Source organism: Macrotis lagotis, chromosome 8 (genome assembly GCF_037893015.1).
Source record: "Macrotis lagotis isolate mMagLag1 chromosome 8, bilby.v1.9.chrom.fasta, whole genome shotgun sequence".
Classification (NCBI taxonomy): Eukaryota; Metazoa; Chordata; class Mammalia; order Peramelemorphia; family Peramelidae; genus Macrotis; species Macrotis lagotis.
This window is the reverse complement of record NC_133665.1, coordinates 150169639-150190604: the sequence shown is the minus strand read 5'-3', so window position 1 is coordinate 150190604 and position 20966 is coordinate 150169639. Positions and strand designations below refer to the sequence as shown.

The window sequence follows — 20966 nt, the reverse complement described above, 5'->3', positions numbered from 1 at the left end:
ACTTGGATATAAGGATTATCATATGAAGAATCAGACAGTTGAAATCTATAGTTTAGTTCTTTTTCCCACCTTCTTCCCCCTCCCCACTGAAAGCTCTTAGACAATTTCAGACTTCAATTTAGTTATGTTTTTTAAAATCTTTGTCACAAAAAAGCTTTTCTGAAATAGTATAAAACCTGAATTCAGAAAGAATAAAATTTTACAAATACAGGAGAGAAGAAGGTATAGCTAGATAGCAGTTCATCTGAAAAAGATCTGGAATTTTCAGTGGACTAAAGCTCAGTGAATCCACAGTATGACACATTTCTTCCACCTACCTTCCCCCCAGAAAACAAAAATCAACTCATATTAGCTTAGACTCCTTAGACAGATACACAGTTCAGAAAACAGTGCAGATAACATCTCTTCCTCTGGTAAGACCGCTTAGGCTTTGTTGTCTTCATTTTGAGTGGTTCCTTATAGAAAGCCTTGAGCTTGTCCAGAAGAAGGTGACCAGAAATGACTGGAGACTATGCCAGAGGAAGATTCTTTGGCATCTTGGGGATGGATAGCTTAAAGAGTAGAAAGACCTGGGTAGGGGTGGAGGGTGCTGTGACATGATAGCTAAATTTTGGTTATTGATGAGATGTCATGGGGAAGAGGGGATGGGCTTGTAGTTCGCTGACTGACTCAAACATTTTTTTTTTTTGATATCACCTACTTTTTTCCTTTGCCCTCCAAAAGAAAGGGAACTTCACCTTCCTCATATTTAAGATTAAAAAAGAAGGGGGGGAAGGTTCAGCAAAATTATCTTAACACATCACCTAATTCTGATATGTTATATTTCTTATCCATAATATTTAGCTTCTTCAGAATAGAAAAATAGATGCATTCTTATATATTTCTTTAGAGTCAAGCTTGACTATTTTAATTTCACAATATTTAATTTTAATGGTCCTATTTTTGTTCTTCCTATTTGTTTTGTTAAAGTTTTGTGTATATTAATTTTTCTGGTTCTGCTTTGCATCAGTTCATATGAGTCTTCCCACGTTTCTCTGTAATCGCATCCATTCTTTTTTCGAATATAGGGATATTATATTAGAGTCTTATACCATAATTTGTTTAAAACTTGTTCAACTTTGCTCCAAGGGACAGAATTAAGGAGAAGTAAGAAGTTCTAGGGTGGCAGATTTTGGCTTGGTGTGAGAGTTTTTAAAAATAAGAGTGATTCAAGGGGCAGCTAGGTGGCGCAGTGGATAGAGCAGCGACCCTGGAGTCAGGAGTACCTGAGTTTAAATTTGTCCGCAGACACTTAATAATTACCTAGCTGTGTGGCCTTGGGCAAGCCACTTAACCCCATTGCCTTGCCAAAAAATAAAAAAATAATGATGATAATAATAATAATGAGTGATTCAGTGGGCTTCCTCAGGGTTTAGTGGATTCCTCCCTGTAACCATTTGTCGGTGATATTTCAAAATGTATTCAGGTACCCTCTGGTTGGCCCAGATAACTTCTGAGGTTATTTCTTTCTTTGAGATCCTGTAATTTAGACTCTCATCTAGAGAGTTATAATTTGAACTGAAATGTGACTGAAGTTTACTTTCTATCTGTGGGGAAAACTTGCTAAGCCAATAATGAAAAAAAGATTCCAGCATGAATATTTACCTACTTAGCAGAACAAGTTGCTTTCAGATATTTCAGAAGCTCTTAATTATCTGCCAATAATACACAATGGCTTTGGTAGGAACAGAGGCACTGGCTGCTAATTAGAAAGGACTCATCCATCGGTTGAACTTGAAGCTCTTTGTCTGTCTGTCTGTCTGTCTGTCTGTCTCTCTCTCTCTCTCTCTCTCTCTCTGTTTTTGCAAGGCAATGGGGTTAAGTGGCTTGCACAAAGCCACACAGCTAGGTAATTATTAAGTGTCTGGGGCCGGTTTTGAACTCAGGTCCTCCTGACTCCAGGGCTGGTGCTCTATCCACTGCACCACCTAGCTGCCCCTGCATTTCTCTCTTAACTGATTTCAGATCAACAAAACTGCAGGTCCTTAAATCTGTCTAGGAATTCTGTTTTGTCCCTAAACTTAGAGTAGCCACCACCTGATTATTTCAAGTTGTGGTTTCATATTGGAATTTCATCTTACCCCCAATTCTTCCCTGACTGGATGTACCCATGAGCTCTATATAATGTCCCAAAGGGAGGTGATAGTGGATTAAAGAAACAAGGTGACCAATTAGATAGGAGAAGCAAGAGATCAGCCAGTTAAGTATCCCCTACATAATCAAACACTGACCTTAGTTTTCTTTGTGTATGCAAAGGCATGAGCCAGGGCTGTTTTGCTTCCTGGGACAGTAGCTGTTCTGAAATCATTTGAGAGAGAATAACCGGCAACTCTGCTAAGACTCCAGTACGGGTGGCCACTTGAGGCTTCCTTTCATTTGTCTCTAATGAAAGCATACTTGAATTCTTGGGTTATTTCTGAGGAAATGATAGTTATTTAAACATCCAGGAATTTGTCCAAAGCATTAAATCATTGACTTTTTGGTTCTTTAGGATTGGATGTCTAGGGAAGGCATTTAACATTGACCCTTTGGTCTGCACACTCACTACACACTGACTTCTCCTAAGCATTCTTGTAGCTTTATAGTAGGTTAGCTGACAGCTACTGGTTGGGCAGTGAGTGGGAGAGTTAGTTAGCATAGGCATTAGGACTAGGGTCAGACTTCAGATTTTTCTTAACGGTGACTTTTATTTCTTGCTGCCACAAACTCCTTTATGTCACATATATTGCATCAATCTAGAGCTATAGGAAGCCCTCAATGCCTCTCAAGGGGCATTGCCCACCTTGTTTAAGCCCCTTCTATTGTACCATGGAGAAGCAGGACAGTGGTTTTAAATAGAAGAATCAGTTGGAGATCATTATCCTTAATAAGCAACGAACTGTGTTCTAAATTAATTTGGTCTTTGACTTTGAGAAATTGAAAGTTCAAGATGGAACGGTTCATGGTACCATTATAGCTGGTGGAGCACCACTCTGAGGAACAAACATTTGCATTGTGTTAAGGCCTTTATAGATACAGTCTTCTATATCTTAAAACAGCCTCATGCTGTTCATGACCCACATTTTATAGTTGAGCCAGCTGAGGTAAAGAGATTGAGTGACTTGTTCAGTCACCCAACTAGTGAGTGTCTGAGGCCAGATTTGAACTTGGGTTTCCCTGACTCTTGTGCTTCAGGATTTACAAAGTAATTCACCCATTGTTATCTAAATTGAACTCAGAAGTTAAGAAAGAGTTACTTCTGAAATTCAGAGGAGGTAAGTCTTGCCTGAAGCTGTATCATCAAACACATCCATGCTTCTCTTCATCCCACATCCACTGTGACCAAGTCATTGTTTGGAAAGGATGATGAGAAGTGAACATTGTGGTTGCATTGGCACCTGAAGAATGAAACTTCTCTCTTCTTTCCTCCCTCATCTCCTTACTTTCCTTCTTCAGAGATGATTTAATTTATACTATTAGCGATTTGGAGTAATTTTTCATGTGAGAGTTGATAGCTTGGATTTCTTCTTTGAACACTTTCTGTTCATATCCTTTGACCTATTGAGGGATATCTGAGTCTTCTAAATTGGAATCAATATCGTCTGTCTCTGGGTTGAGACCTTTATCAAAGAAACTTCTGGCAAAGACCTTTTTTTAATTAGGTTTTATTTTGAGTTTGCTACAAATGGCATTTGCTGGTTTATTAGTTTTTGGTTTTGAGAATTTTCAGTGGTTTTCTAAATTATTCTTTGGGGATTTTAGCTGCTACTTGAGCACAGCCATTGCAAAATTAAACCTGCATATGAAATTTGGAATAGAATTACAATCATACATATATATTTATATGTCTTAATTCTTCACTTAACAAACATTTTAAATTAGAGCTAATTCTTTTCTACCTAAAGAAGTACTTCACTTAGGTCCATGTATCTTTTTAAGGGCTATGAAGATAATAATAATCTAGCATTTATATAGCACTTTACTTCCATTAACTTGTTTGATTCTCACAGAATTAGTGAAGTATTACAGATCCTATTATCTCCATTTTATATGTGAGGAGACTGGAGATTGTGGCTTGTCTAGGGTCACACAAGGAATAAGAGTTTGAATCTAGATTTGAACCCAGACCTTGCCAACTTCAGATCCTCCATTTGTCCATTACTCCTCATTGCTGCTGCCTTCCAGTGAACCTTAGGCAAACCACTGGAGTTTCTGGTCCACTTCTACTTGTTGTTTTTCCTCTTCTCCAGGGGACATCCCCACATTCTCCCAGACCCTCTACACACCCAGGAGCTTAGGGGCTCTGCTTTGGGGTGCACTTTGACCAAGACAGATTGCCTCCTTGTTCTAAGATCATGTGTGTTCTCAGAGGAGGTGGATTGGCCACCTCCAGAGACATTTGTTGGTGGCCTTTCATCTCTCCTCAGTGTATTGCAGAGTCAGCAGTGATATAGAGAGGAAAGACAGACTTGGAAGTCAAAACCTTAATTCTACTGCTTCCTTGAAGGCCCAAACCCTTTTCATTTATAAAATGGGAGTTGAATTAAAAGATGTGTAAAAGCTCCCTTCAGTTCTACATTCTGTCCATGATCTTCTCCATGATCTAGTGATAACTAGAATAGCCAGGGAATGCTTCATGGAGAAAGGGCAGCCCTCTAACCGGATCCTGAATGTTGTTTAAGCAGAATTTAGAGGTGGGAAAGTAAGAGAGACTCGAGTGATGACAGGTATAACATTTTGCTAGCAAGAGCAGAAGTGGAAATATTGAGACAATGTAGTATATTCAATAATATGTTATTCTCCAAGTCAGAAAAACCTGGATTTGAATCCTACTTCATTTTCTCATTAGCTATTTGACCCTGTGAATGCTCTTTGCTCTGTAGGCCTCAGTTTCCTCATCTGTAAAATGTGGGAGTTGAACTTGAGGACCTGGAAGAAGTCCCTAAAGAATGATGAACAGATGACTATGAACATATAAAGAACTAAATCCTTCATCATCAATTAGGAACCAGTAATTGTATTGCTGTCATAGAATGAAGGAAGAGGCTGTGTTGAGTTGAAAGGCAGTTGTAATCATTTTACCAACAAGACATCTTTTCATGTAATGCATTTACTGGGAATAGAAGTCCTAGCTTCTAGTCCCAGGTCTCTGGGTGACTTTGTTTTGGTCACCTCTCTGGGTCTTTGTTTCCTATTTTGTGAAAAGAGAGGCTTAGACTAGAGCAGGGGTTTTTAACAATTTTTGTTTATTTGACTCCTTTGGTGTAGAGTCTTTGGACTCCTCAGAATAACATGTAAAAACATTTTAAACAAACTTTTAAAAGTGAAAAATAGTTTATTATTTTTATTCTTCACTTAACAAGCATTTGAAATTAATCTACTTATTTCATTAAACTCCCACTCCCATTGAACACTAACCCCTCCCCCCTAATTTATTGCATATCTACGTAGTCTGGCAAAACAAATTTCCACATCTGTTTCTTTCAGCATCATAAGTTCATCACCTCTCTGACAGGAGATAAATGGTGTGTTTCATTTTCATTCTTTTGAACTTAATGGATTTTCATTGTGTTGATCAGAATTCTAAAGTCATTCAGAGTTGTTTTCTTTATAATTTTGAATATTGTATAGTTGTCCCCTTAGGTCTGCTCACTTTACTCTGTATCAGCTCATAAAGGTCTTCCAAATTTTCTCTGAAATTGTCTATTTCATCTAGACCAGAGCATCTGTGTATTACAGAATCCTTTGGCAGTCTGATAAAGACTGTTGATCCCTTCTCAGAATAGTGTTTTCAAATGAATAAAATAAAATATAGGACTATAAATGAAATCAATTATTTTTAAATAGTTATCAAAGTATTTTGTAAAAATTACTTTCTCTGACCCCAGGTTAAAAAACCCTCATACTAGGGGATTTTTGCAATTTCTTTTGACTCTATCACTCTTTTATTCTCTTTTGTCTTTACACTTTAAGACCTTTGCTGCTACTGTGAGTGTGTGAAGGCATTGTCCTGATTCCAGACATTAAATTCTCTATAGGACATGTAAATGTACACTCATTATTTAACATATGTTTCAAGTTTTTGACCAGTTTGACCTCTGGGTGTGTCACAGTTCCTGATCATTTGTGGGATAGTTCATTATGCTTGTGATTGATAGAAGGTCATCTCAGAGGAACACTGTCTTCCATTTTTCTAAGGGCTGAGCTCTGGGCTACTGCCTGCCTGCCTTGGTTCACTGAACACAGGCTTACACAGTTATGTACTACTTCCTAGTGGTTGGTGCCATTTATCCATATTCTATGGATTGACAAGGACTTGTGTTCTTTTACATTAGCACATCAGATTCATTTTTCTAAGCCCTTCCTCAAAGTTTAATTGATGCTTTCTGCTTTTTACAGTCTGGTGGATGATCGATGTGTTGTGCAGCCAGAGGCAGGGGATCTGAACAATCCACCCAAGAAATTCAGAGGTAAGATAGACAAATGACAAAAAGATGATGCAGCTATCATGTGGATCTTAAATATACTTTGAAAAGTTTTGGAAGCAAAAAAAAACTTTTAAGTATGTACTCTTACTCTTTTCTTGGTACTTGCCTATTATCTTATGTTGTTAAAACTCCCATGTCAAACTGAAATGCTGATGGAATCATGCAAAAGAATCCCCAAACAAAAATAGAACCATCTGACAAGTCAGAATGAGTGGATTGCTTTTATATGAAGCCCTGGTCTATTTGATTTGAACTACTAAATAAATTTTACTAAGTGCTAATTGGGCTTCAAGCTTTGTCTGACTGTATTTATTTCTTTAAAGGAATAGGATTTATGGATCTGATTATGTGGAACATTCATCTCAAAGGTTTGTTCTTTCTTTGGAGATATCAAGTCTCCTAAACCTTGGAAAGAAAGCTCTTTGGCAATATTACTTTCTGTAATTTGGTATTTTGAATTAAGTTAGAAGAAGCAAAAAAAACCCCTCTATGATCTGCCTTGTTTGGGAATTCTTTTTTTCTTTCTCTTTATTTTGAAGTTTTCTTTAGCCATTTTGGTAACTTTTCCAAGTGATCTTTTAAAATGCTTAAGGCCATAGCTCAATGAAGAGTAGTCTGCATTTTGTTGTTGTTGTTCTGCCCCAGGAATTTATCCACTTCTGGTTTCTGTTCATAGAGGGGCCAAGCTTTGTTTTTGCATATTATATCCCCTTACTTAGTAGTACTATTTGTTGAATTAGGGCTTCTTTAACTTTTTCTAGGTGTAGGAGCCTAGAAGAGAAGGTAGTAAATAATGATACTGGAGACAAGCCAGGATTTTGGGCACCAAGCTTTAGCCAATTGCCAACAAATGACGAGGAGGAAATTTCCTACCAGTTTTGTTCATTCTGATGTGGACTCTGTAATTGATGAAGTAGCTATAGGATTTTTCTCCTTTAGCTATTTTTAATCATACCTCTTTCTATTTTTATCTCTTATGCAATAGAAACTCAAGATAAGAAAGTCAAGATATGGTTAAGTGAACCACAACATAGCCTGCCTTAGAATCACTGTTCATTGTGCATACCTTAGCTTACCTTTGGCTGGTACTGGCACATTCCAACTTTGAGTTGAAAGCTACAGGTACTGGACATTGCTGGATCAGAGTTTCCTGGTGCTATAGGTGTCAGGGGAACTAGTGAGGTTAGTAGTGCACCACTCCAAGCTCCATGAGGCTCACAAGTAGAAGGCCATGATGCCTGCACAACAGCTGAGCTAATTGTCTGATCTGCCCCAGGTGGAGCTGGGATTCTTAATGATAAAAGGGGAGCCTAGGTGGGAGATAGTTTAGAATCTTGAGACATTAAATAAATTAAGAGGCAATGTGGTATAGACCATACTGAAAGTGGAACGAACATTGAATCTTGAATCTGAGGGTTCTTAGTCTCATGATATTCACAGTCTGGTTAGGCTGACAAGATGCTTATTCATCTAATTGTCTAAAAGGAACTTGCACCAGGGAGGGCCAACTAAAATGGCATAACTGGGACTTGAAGGCTTGAAGATTCTTAGTCCTCATTGGGGGAGATCAACAGTTGGGTTATTATGATATAAATGAAGTGTGGTCTTGTACTGGATTTGGAGTAAGAGGTTCTGGATTCAAATTCTGGCTGTATGATTTAGGTATTAAGTACTTTTTTGTTGAAATAGGACTTCTTTTACTTTTTGGGCAAAAACTGAGAAGCCTAGAAGAGAAGGTAGTATATAATGAGACTGGAGACAAACCAAGACAGTAGGTCCTAAGGCAAGTCACTTAGCCTGTTTTCTCATCTGTAAAATGAGGACATTGGATCAAATTACCTCTAGGGCCCCTTCCAGCTTTAAGTCCTGAAGAATAATTGATTGTGGAATTGAGTTGGCATTAGCTTCACTCAAATTTGGAACATTTAAAAAGGGGGAGGGGAAGAATGTGTCAGTGCTCTAGTGTGGAGGAAGTCACCAAAGTGAACTGTAGCCCCATTGTACAGGTATTCTCACTGTGGAGGTAGCTTTGGCTCAGGGGGAATCTTTCTGGTTGGATAAGGAGTGTTTCCAGAGTCATGGACTGTCTTGCACAAGAAGAGAACTGACCGGTGTGTGTTGTCAGGGCTGCCCATGCTGAAGTCACACTGCAGGACTGATTTATGGTTCACATTTCTCTGGGAATTGTTCATGTTCTAAAGTAAGCTGCTTTAGGTTTGTGGAAAAATTTAGTTTCCAATGGGTTTTGCTTATTAAACCTCTGCAAATGTAGGTCACTTACTACTTAAAACCTGTCTCCAGACTTGGATCTTGCACAGGGGTGGCTAGGCTAAATCAGTTTTCCTTTGGTAGCTGGGACATGCATACTCTTAGGGAAGGCCACGGATGTTGACAAGTGTTAACCATTTCCAGAGCATTCTCAAAGACTATTATTTGTGACTAGAAAGAATGAATTTTCTTAGGATGAGTTTTTTTTTCAGAAAGACAACTTCAAAGTTTTCCCTTTGCAATGGGATCCATATATATATTTCAGTTGAAATGATCATTATTGGCCAGCCAAAGAAACTGGATCAGTGACTTCACAAAGAAGGAAAACCATGAATCTAGTCCAGGTTCTTATCTAGCATCTTACTCTTGGAGAACCCCATAGGGCTCTTCAAACTTAGCATGTTCAAAACTCAGCTCTTCATCACTCTGCCTCCCTCCACCACACAAAGCCAACCCGCTCTTCAAATTTCTTTTAATGACACCTCCATCCTTCTAGTCCCTTAAGTCTAAAGCCTGAGGGTTATCTGGAACTCCTTTCTCCTCCTTATTCCAACATCCAGTAATTTGCAGAATATCTCTTGAATCTTTCTTTTCTCTTTTCATACAACCAGACATTCTGACTAGTTTTGTGCACCAGCAGGGTGTAGTTGATGGAATACTGACTTGTAGTTAGAAAGATGCAAATTCAAATCCTGCCTCAATTTCTTATTAGCAGTGTGATCCTGGCAAAGTTACTTAACCTGACACTGCCTCAGTTTCCTCACCTGTGAAAGATAGAGGTCAGACTCAATGACTCCTAAGGTTCATTTTCAGCTCTAAACTCCAGATCCTCTGTTCCTGTTTTCCTTTGACAGACCAAGCCATCATCACCCTTCTCCTGGGATATTGTAGAAGCTTTATAATTGATATCCCTGCTAATATCTCTCCTTCCTGATCCATGATCTCTATAACTGACAAAATAATCTTCTACTTTTTTGTTTTTGTTTTTGTTTTGGCAAGGTTATGGGGTTAAGTGACTTGTCCAAGGTCACACAGCTAAGTAATTATTAAATGTCTAAGACTGGATTTAAACTCAGGTCCTCCTGACTTTAGGGTGCTCTATCCACTGTGCCACCTAGCTACTCCCTAAAGTAATCTTCCTAAAGGCATAAGTCTGACCATGTCATTCTACTCAAAAAAAATTCAATTGCTCCTTATTGCCCTTGGATAAAGTATGATTTCCTTAATCTGATGTTGAAAAGCATTTATGATGCAACTCCAATTTATTTCTTTGGTCTTATTTCTCTTTGCTTTTTGTCTTGCATTATGTATTCCCATCAGAGGGAATTACATTTAGTTCTCAGATCTTACATGTCCGTAGTCTGGGAAGAGATTCTTTCATCATCTCAGATCAGGGCTACTTCTTCCATGAAGTCTTCTCATATTCTTTTGACTGAAAGTATTCTTTGCCTCTTCATCTTTCCAAGTGTACTTTTAATTTCGTCTTTGACCTCTGTAGTTCTCCTTGCTTTCCATCTTGTTTCATGGTTCACCTCTCTTTTTTTCCCCCTTCACTGTCTCAGTAAAATGTAGACTCCTCAAGGGCAGGAATTGTTGTTCTTTTGCCTCTGTCTCTAGTGCCTAACACAATGCATTTAACATAATAGACACTTAATGAATGCTGACAGTGATATTACAATTTAAGTGTGAATACTACAGTTCTCTAATTGCAGTTCTTTCTAGCCTATTCTCCAGTGCCACCATTGCCCACCCAAGTCTAGCATAGACATATGGAAAGCAAATGAGTTGAGGAATATCTGAATGTGATGATAGGGCCTTGATGTGAGCAGTCGGCAGAGCTCTGCTTAGTCATTTTGCTTTGCTCTATCATTGTTTACTTGCCAAGTTCTTCACTATCTTGAGAACGACTGGGGCATCTAGGTGGCACAGTAGATAGAGCACTGACCCTGGAGTCAGGAGGACCTGAGTTCAAATACAACATCAAACACTTAGCTGTGTGACCTTGGGCAAGTCACTTAGCCTCATTGCCTTGTCAAAAAGAGAGAGAGAGAATGATTGCTACCAGTTCTTGGGGAACTGATCTTGTTAATACTATGTGATCCTTTATGCATGCCATCATTTTGGAATCATGGCTATATGGGTATGAATATTTTATTGGCACTTCCTTCTATATTTAAATGTTTGCTTCTTTCACCTTTGCCCGTCTATCTCATTTCTCATATTTTCTAGAATAACTTTCAATGTCTAGGAAGAGCCTAAACTTTTTATTTTGATTTCTAAGAGATCATTTGCTTTCTTATGGTGGGCAAAAGTAAATCTTTAAATGAATTATTATTTTGAATTGTTAGAACATATTCTTGTCCAGATTACATTTGTAGGAGGAAGACAATATTGGCTTCACATCTGCTACATATCAGCCAAATCCTTTGCATTATCTGAATTAATTTTGCATAATAGCATTTTCTTTCTGATATTTTCAGTAATTCTATTATTGTTATTCTTATTTGGATATGACCATGTTTCTAGGTGTAAATCTCCATTGAAGAGTATGCCTATCAGCAGTTTTCTTTTTTTCTGAATGGGTTTAAGTTAAATAGAGAAAGTGAGCCCCTGCTTGAACTTGGGGGCAGCAAACACATTATGACCTGTTTCTCCTCCTCTTTTCTTGTCCTTCCCTACCTGTCTCATAAAATGATGACCTCCCAAGAGAAGTGATTTTAAAACCAGGAAGATTTTTGATTTCAGGAGTCTTTCCATCCAAATGTAATCTACAGGTTTGTTTGGCTCTCACTGAAAGGTCAGATAGAGACTTGGGCATAAGCCCACACTGTTGTGTTGAGAACATGATAGTCATTGTAGAATTTCCTTAATTACATTGGAGCAAAAGTGAGACTCTCTTTCCATTTCTTGATCTTTGGTTCAGAACAAAGTGCCATTTGTGGGGCCTTTCAGATGAGCAGGAGCCTCAGGGCCAAACCCTTGACTGAGGCCAGATGTTAGCATGTCAGTGTAACTGAGGAACATGTTCGCCTCTATGAGGTTTGTGACCCTGCCAAGATCTTATGGCTTCAGAGGAGAAGCTATTTGAAGGTGGGATACAGGGGAGGGAACTCATGACCAAACTATAGAAAACATTTTAGTGAAAAGAGAAGATAAGTAATGAAAATTCAGATTAACTGAGGAGATGGTGATAATGAAATATTGAAAATGTTGAGTAGGTGTTTTTTTTTGCACTGTTATTGTTTCTCCCCTTCTTGAACTGGCTCAGTGATTTTTATTGATGTAGAAAGCTCCCTATGCCAATGAGGACTCTTCTTCAATATAGTCTTAGACTCCTGGGACACTGTAGGTTGCCCAACTTGATCAGGGACAGAACACCAGTATGAGCCAGAAGAAGGACTTGAACCCAGTTCTTCCCAATTCCAAAACCAGTTCTTCTTCTACTTTCCCATTTTTCAGTTTTTTGGTAGTCCGTGTAGGCTGAGCAGGCTCAGAGGCCATTTGTCACTTGTGGTTCAGGTGCTGTTTTGTTTTTGTTTTTAAATAGTTACAGTAAAGATGGTTGTAGAACTATTATCAGCACTGAGTCCTAGTGAGTGAAGTGACTTCTAGTTAGTGAGTTATACAACCTGGATTGTATTATTTCACCGTTAATTTCAGTGGACTTCTATGTCTGCACCTGTAAAATGGGATTAATGATACCTCTGTCCTCCCTCAGAGGGATGGCTCAAGCACAAGATTAGATAACAGATTTGAAGACACTTTGAAAGTAAAAGCAGTCTTGAATTCCTGTCCACTCCAACAAGTTTTCATTAAATACCTACTATGTGCACTGTTGCTGGTGCTACCATTAGTGGCACTACCAAGACAAAACAGAAACGGAACTTGCCCTCAAGAAGCTTTCATCCTATTGACCGTGTATCAGGGGTAGGATCAGCATGTAAATAGTTGAGTTTGGTTTGGGGAGGAAGGATGGTGTATTATTAGCTAAGGGGATAAGGAGAGGTTTCCCAGTGGCAGGTGGCACATGGCTAGAACCTTGAAGGAACCAAGGGATTCTAAGAGACGGGGATGACATGTGATGTTTTTCAGTTCCCGCTTTTCTTATCAGAGTAGTATCTGGTGTCTAGCACTGCATGAGATTAAAAAAAAAAACACCAAACTCACCATAGGATCTCATCTTTATAGAACATACCCAAAGATTGCTGTGATCTATTATATATTATCTCTGAATCACTTCACTAAACCTAGGAGATAGAGGCCAGTCAAATATTCTCCCCATTTTGCAGAGAAATAATCAGAAAATTGAGGCAAAGGCAAAGACTTTAGAGAGGTTGCATTGCTAGTAAATGGCAAGGACTTTGCCAAACTCAAATGCATCGCTGATCTATGGTTTTTGTAAAGTAATAGTGAGTATTTGGACTGAGGTCTTGAGTGTGAAGTCTGTCAGGTGAGGGCCTGTGTCATCTTTTAAATCTCTCACTAGTACCTAAGACTGTGATGACATACCATGATAAAGGGAGATAACCAGTCTTAGTAGATAACATCTAGCAATTAGACAATACTTTAAAGCTGCAAAGTGTTTTACATAGGTTATCTCTCTGGATCCTAATAAGCTGGTGAAGCAGTTGCTGTCTTTATCCTCATTTTACAGTTGAGGAAACTGAGGCTGAGAGAAGTTAATTGATCTATCGAGGATCACACAGTTTAATAAATGTGCGACAGGATTCAAACTCAGGTCTTCCAGACTCCAAGTCTGGGACTCTATACATTAAACTTAACTGAAGTCAGGAAGACCTGAGTTCATATCCTCTCTCAGCTATTAATATGTGCTTCTGAGCTAGTCATGTGTAAAGTTGTAATACCTACATCATTGGGTTGTTGTAAGTATAAAATGAGAAAATATAGGCAAAGTTTTTCAAAACTTATTAATAGGGAATTACAGGAAATATAGAGAATATTAGAATTATAGGAAATATAGAATATTAATCATCATTATTATTAATCATCATAGCCACAATTTTAATTCAAAGAGCTGAAGGATCAGTTTGAAATATCCTTTCTTTCTCAGATCATGTTCAGATCAATATCACTAAAAAAATTAGGTTATCAATTGGGATCAAAAGAACAATCTAAACTTCAGCTCTCCCCCTACTTTTCTCCCTGTGGGCATTTTAAAATTTAAATAAGGTATGGATTGATTCTTTCATTGCCTTGCCAAAATGAAAAGGGATGTCTTTTAGGACCCCAATTCCACTGTGCCTCCAGTTGACCTTTTTCATAGGTTTTGGTGGACAAGGAAATGCAACACTCAGTGGCTAATTCTGTTGCTGAGCCTTTCCAAACTTTTCTGGACTGCCTTCTTTTGTTCAGAGTCACAGTCTGGGGTTGGGTCTGCACAAGACTTCCTAGCTAGGACCTGTCAGAATTTGGGCTCTGCTTGAATGACTTTTCTGCTCCCCCACCTCACCAGAATTTTTTTATCTCAGAGGGATGTTGTCAGTAAAGCACTCTGCAAACCTTTCATATGTGTGAGTTAACTTAGACCAGGGGATCTAGAGCAGAAAAGGACCTTAGATGGCTTCCTGTCCAACCCCCCCCCCCCCCATTACTTTCTAGAAAAGAAAACTGAGGCCTCGAGATGTTTAATGTCATGGGAATAAGTAGCAGAATTGAGATTTGAATCCAGATCTCTGACTCTGAATTCAGCGTATTTTCCTCTGAAACCCTCTATCTCTCATGCAATAAGGAGTCATTCAAACTAAGGTTTTGTGGAGGCTAAACATAGGAAGGACCCAACACATGCAGCATGTTGATATGCTAGGTAGGTGTATTTTAAAGTGCTAGGGAATTGTTCATCCCGGAGAACAAACAGCTCTTTTTAGATAGCCCTTGAAAGCTGCTCAGAAAAAAGTCACGCAGTCATTAGGGTGATGCTTTCCCAAATTAGGACAATCCTGAGGACATAAATCTCCCAGGTCGCCTTATATTAGCTTAGAAAATACAGGTGAGGGTTGATACAGTTTGAACTGGGATCATGATTGCGGCTCAAAGGGTTCTGGGACAGGAGATTAATAGTCACTGGACTTAGTGGGTTAAGTTCGTTGCCAACCACCCTCCTTTACTGACTGAACATTGTTTCAGCTGTTGCTGGGCAACAATATCCTCACCCCCCCCCCTTTCATTTTGGCAAGGCGTTGAAGGAGTCAACTTATGTCTTATTTAAATGTTAAAATGCCCACATGGAGAAAAGAAAGGGGAGAACTGAAGTTTAGATTGTTCTTTTGATCCCAGTCGATAACCTAATTTTTTTTAGTGATATTGATCTGAGCATTTATTTTAACAAGAAGTTAAATGTGTGAAATCTGGGTTGATTTAAGTTTTATTTGAAATATGAACCTTGCTGCAAAGTAAGAACATTTGTTGGTGTGTGTGTGTGTGTATAGCTATACATTTTATGTGTATACTCATATATACGTGAATAATTTTCTTTTGGTTGCCATTACAGATTCTGATGGAGAGTCTCTCCCAGTCTGCTCTGTGTTCACTGAAATCACTTCAGATTTAATAAAAAGATTAGTGGGTTGCTTATAATCTTCATTTCACATTTACCAGCCAACCTTAGCCTTGCACCAACAGACTTCACTTAAAGGGAGCAAAGCTGTAATTTAAATCAATTCCCTGGGCAACGTATACCATTTAGAGTGCGTTATGCAACCACAGAGTTGGTGTATGTGGTGTGATTCTGCTATATTCCCACACAGTGGAATGTGTCGCCAGCTCTACCCTTACCTCCCTGCCCAGGAGGTTGAGAGGAGAGGCAGAAGAAGGCTTGGGGCTTCTGGACTGGGGACTGTAGGTTCTTCGAAGCTTAGGGTGACTTTCTCCTGTAAATCTGGGTCACCTAAGTGCAGGTTATATTCTTGATCATTTCACATGAAAGCCTTGCTGAAGGTTACTTTTGATAGTCAGGGACTTTTTGAATTTTCTGTGGTCACAGGAGAAATCACAAACAGTTCTTTTGCCTTAACATTTCCAATGCTACTAATTTGTGGAATTTTAATTTGGTTTTCTTTTCCTCTGCCTCTGTAAGTGTTGTTAATTCTACCTCCACAGTACCCAACTCCTACTTTCTACTCCCACAACCCTCAGTCCTAGTTCAGGAATCTCATTGCTTCTTGCCTGGTCAATTCTCCTAGTCTCCTCTCTTCTTATCCCAACCTGCCATGTCATCCTTTTGAAATTTTTAAAAGTGTTTTTTTCGTTTTTGCAAGGCACTGGGGGTTAAGTGAGTTGCCCAGTCATACAGCTAAGTAAGTATTACGTATTTGAGGTTGAATTTGAACCCAAGGCCTGACTCCAAGGCCAGTGCTCTATCCACAGGCCACCCAGCTGTTTCCCATGCCATCCCTGAAATAGCTTCCAATGCACTTTCTCAGGCATAGGTTGAATGGGGTTACTTTCTTGCTCAGAAATCTTTAAAGCCTTCTGTTGCTCTGGGTTGAAGATGTATTTTTTTGGGGAGTGCCCAAGGTCACACAGTCTAAGATTTAAGATCCTCTCCAGAATGTCTCTGACTCTTCAAACCTTATTTCACTTTTCCTGCCCTTCCTAAACTATAGAGCCAAATTAGATTTTTCACTATTTTTCCATTTTTCACCAGTTGGGAACTATAGAAATTTTCTTGACTTCTGCATCTTCTTGACTTCCGAGATTTCCCCCTTCCTTCAAGTCTCAGATTGTCTTCCACCTCCTCCATCCTAGGCATCAAAACAACTCAACACTTTTGCCTGATTCCCCCCTCCCTTCAGCTAATCATGTTTTTTACCACTTGAAGTTTTCTCAGAACACTTTGTCTATAATCTTGTCTTGGGTGTTATATTCCAGCTTCCTGACCACCCACAAAGTACAATATCTGAGGATCACTCATTTAGGCCTGATGGAAAAGGACCTTTGAGAGTCTCTTGTTCTACCCACTCACTTTCTAGGTAATAAAAATTGGGGACAGAGAAGTTAAGGGATCTTAGAGGTATTTAGTGGCAAATCCAAATTTGGAATCTGACTTCGGATTCAGTGCTTTTTCCAGTTTAAATGTGTTCCTTACTTAGTGCCTAAATAAGTATGTATTGAATTGGTACTCAATTGAACTTATTTTGTTCCTTAGCCTTTTCAATCATGACCCCATATGGGATTTTTTTGGGGAAGATGCTGACTTGGAGTAGTTTGACATTTCCTTCTCCATCTCATTTTATAGGTGAAGAAACTGAGGCAAATAGGTTAAGTGACTTGTTCGGGGTCACACAGCTAGTAAGTGTCTGAGGTCAAATTTGAACTCAGGCCTTCAGACTCCAGGTCTGGTACTCTATCTTCTTTGCCACCTACCTTCCCAACTTAACTTTTAAAAATCATTTTTTTAAAAAATTGAGACAATGGGGTTAAATGACTTGCCCAAGGTCACACAGTTATTATCAAAGTGTCTGAATTTGGTTCTGAACTCAGTTCCTCCTCACTCCAATATTGGTGCTCTAATTTAACTTTTGAGTCTATATCTTAGAATGGTAGGTCCCTATATTTTGACTATTTGGTGATGGTCCTTTTTTAATTTTTTTATTTTTTGTGAGGTAGTGAGGTTAAGTGCCTTGCCCAAGGTCACACAAGTGTCTGAGGTTGCATTTGAACTCAGCTCCTTCTGACTCCAGGGCCGGTGCTCTAGCTGTGCCATGGTACTTTTAAAATACAGACTTCTTCCTAGTATTTAAACAACTTGAATACCATCAGAATAGTTATTCAGTCAAAACATCATCATGATGAAGACTTGGGAAAAGTGCTTAAAAACCTCCCATCAAATCTTTTGGCCTCCATACTCTGCTGCTTTGCAACCCCTTTTTCACATCTCTACCAGGCTAATTGAGTCAAAAGGAATTTTATTATGCCCTTCTACGGACTGTGCTCAGCCTGAGGAATACAAATAGAAGTAGGAAAGAGTATCTGCCCTCAAGGAGCTTACATTCTAATGAAAGAAAGCAACACATAAAATGGAACTGAAAAACATGAGGGAGTGGGAGGATGTGGTAGAGATCAAGGTAGCCATGAAGCTCTTTGGGGAGTTGGGAGTGCACCTGGGAGGGAAATGAAAATGAGCATCTGTTCTGCACAGATCTGGTCATACCATCCCCCTGATGAAAAGCTTGCCATGGCTCCTGTTTGTTCACCAAGATTCTACTCTTCAGTCAGGCGTGAAAGGCCCTCCCTAAATTCGCCACCCCCCCCCCCCATTTTCAGCCTTTTCATATTGTTCCTGTTGTTTCCCAGCCAACCTAGACCCACGGCTCACAGCCTCTCTGCTGCTACGTATCCTGAGCTTTGACATCCTCAGTCTTTGATCATCCTCTTCTAAGAATCCCCCAAATCCCTGCCAGTTAAATTCCTACCTGTCTTTTATAGCCCACATCAGATGCTGCTGCTTTCATGAAGTCTCTTTTATTTCCTCTCTTTATTCCCTCTCCTCTTTCCAAGTTAGTTATGACCTTCCCCTCTTCAGACCTTCTTCCAAGTCAGTAATGACCTTCCCCTCTTCAGTCAACTTTGTGTGTACCCAACTCCCCCAATAGACTGTAAGCTCAATGAAAACAATAAATATTTACAAAGCAACAATCATTTATTAATCATTTACTATGTACTAATCATTTACACTCTGCTAAGCTCCTGTTGTACAAATAAAAGAAAGACAGTCCTTGGGGAGTGTGCTGCTGTCCAATAGGGAAAGCCAGCACCCAAAATAAGTTAAAAGGTGGGGGGGGGCAGAGGGGAAGACGCCCACTGGGGGCATGATGAATCCTGAGATCAATGGATAGGCAGTGAAGTTGTCTTCCCAGTACTCTTCTTAGGGAGGCTCTAGGAGGAGGTTGAGCTTTCCCCAACCTTCTATTCAGAGGGACAGAAGATTCTGATAAGCTGTGAAGACCAAAACAGAACCATCCTCTGCTGTAATGATGAGTATCCTGGTCAGGAACTTTTTTAGGGGAGTATGATGATGGTGGAGTGGAATCCAAACTGGTAGAAAATGAAGGCAGGGATCTCAATTTCACATTTTCCCCTAGAAGCTATCACAATATTAGGAACACACAATTGACTCAATAAATATTATAGTGCATTGAACCGAATCCCTCAAAACTAACCCCTTGTTATTTATGTTGATGAGAGAATAAGACTTCAGAGAGGTCAGACTGCACTTGAGGACCTGTGGAGTGGAGGGGATCTTGATGCTGGACCCCAAGTCAGGAAGACCCAGGTGAGAACGCCTCCTTGTCTACTCCCTAACCTGGGCAGTCTACTTAACAAACTCTTACCAAACAGCATAATGTGTATGAGGATGTAGAGAAATACTAGTTCTTTATTATTTCAGCTGTCTCACAGCCATTCAAGGTCGCACATCTAGTTAAGATCCGCATTGAATAATCCCTTATTCATTCTAATTCTTATTGTTCGTAAGCCATGTTCACCAAATGACCTCTCCTTTCCAGTTGAGGTTTCCCAGATATCAGAATATTCAGAACAGGTGTCTTAGTATCTGGCCCAAGTTTCTAATCACTCTTTCTTGTGCCAGATAAATATTGGTACAGTGCAGTGAATGTAATGATATACTAATTTTGTGGATAAAATCGATACACTAATTTTTATGGTAAAAATTCATCTCAGCCATTATACTTTTCTGAGTCTAGATAGGAAGAGCTTTTCAGATGAGTGACCATTGGGGGTTGCCCATTCTAATAAAACTAGTTATCTGGGGATGGCTAGGTGGCACAGTGGTTAGAGCACCAGCCTTGGAGTCAGGAGTACCTGAGTTCAAATCCGACCTCAGACACTTAATAATTCCCTAGCTGTGTGGCCTTGGGCAAGTCACTTAATCCCATTGCCTTGCAAGAAAAATTAGTTATCTGACCCTTCCCTACTCTCCCCCCCAGCTCCCCCAGGAAACAACAATAACAACAAAGCCTGGCCAACTCTGAGGCATAGAAGATATTTTAATAAAGGCTTATTGACTGATAGACTGATTCATTTAAGGCTAAATTCTCTGTTGCTTAGTGACAGTCCATCTTGGTGTCTATAGGGCCAGTGAATAAATGCTTCCATCTTGAAGTCTTGGTTTGTGATACAGCAGCTAGGATTTTTGCTAGGTCTCTTTAATCACAGGAGCAATCATCTTTCTTCTGGAATGTTCGTTGGCTTTTCTTGATCTCCCTTAAGTGAGTTTGGAATTGTAAGATTCCTACCCTTGAAATTGGAGTGATCAGTGTACTAATTCTAGGGTTTGGGCTTTTTTCATAGTCTAAGGGGTCCTTCAACATTGAGAACACCAAAGCCTTGGACTGGGATTTTAGAATCTTGAGTTCTGGAACCTCAACATTTGGCACCCCAGTCCCTGGAAGAACTGGGCCTTATGAGAAATGGTTTACAGAGTTGAGAACAGTATCTTCTTCACCTTTTTTTTTCCTGCCATGAGTCCCTTTGGCAGCCTGGTGAAGCTTGTGGACCTCTTCTCAGAAAGAGTTGAAGAAAATGCTAAATTTTAGTTAGAGATTAGTGAAAATAAAGCTGGAAATTTTTTCCTATCCGAGTTCATGAACCCTTTGAAATATCTTGGCAGCCCTAGATTAAGAATACCTGAACTATAAGTGATGTGGTATAGTGTTCTCAACTTGCAATTAAGGAGATCTGATCTTAATTCTGATGCATCTCACTATGTGAGCACATGATTTAACCTTCTCAGTGTTGTTATATGAAAATTTGGACTAATAATTATTATTATCAGATGAGTTTCCCTACCTTACATGGGGCCCAAAGTGAAATAATGTGGTTTTTTTGTTGTTGTTTTTCTTGTGAGCCATTGGGGTTAAGTATTGATAATTGTTTAAGAACTAGCTGCCTGGAGAAAAAAGCTTGTATACACTGAGCCACTTTGAAGTTTAATCTATATTATGGACATTTTTTCTTAAGGCTTTTTAATCAATAAAACAACAGATCAAACTCTGATCTGTTGGTAGTGTTTGCTTATTTCTTTTTTTTTAAATTTTTTATTATTTTTTTAGGCTTTTTTTTTTTGCAAGGCAAATGGGGTTAAGTGGCTTGCCCAAGGCCACACAGCTAGATAATTATTAAGTGTCTGAGACCAGATTTGAACCCAGGTCCTCC

The 20966-nt window shown here is 39.2% G+C and overlaps 1 protein-coding gene across 8 annotated transcripts in view; it reads left to right on the top strand.

Moving 5' to 3' along the window:
* The window catches only part of ITPR1 (inositol 1,4,5-trisphosphate receptor type 1), a 423734-nt gene that overhangs the window by 24586 nt on the left and 378182 nt on the right, over window positions 1-20966 (top strand). For all 8 annotated transcript variants that reach the window (XM_074198681.1, XM_074198677.1, XM_074198678.1 and 5 more), the window contains one exon: window positions 6418-6488. In XM_074198681.1, coding sequence (XP_074054782.1) covers window positions 6418-6488 — 71 coding nt within the window. The remainder of the gene's footprint in view (window positions 1-6417; window positions 6489-20966) is intronic.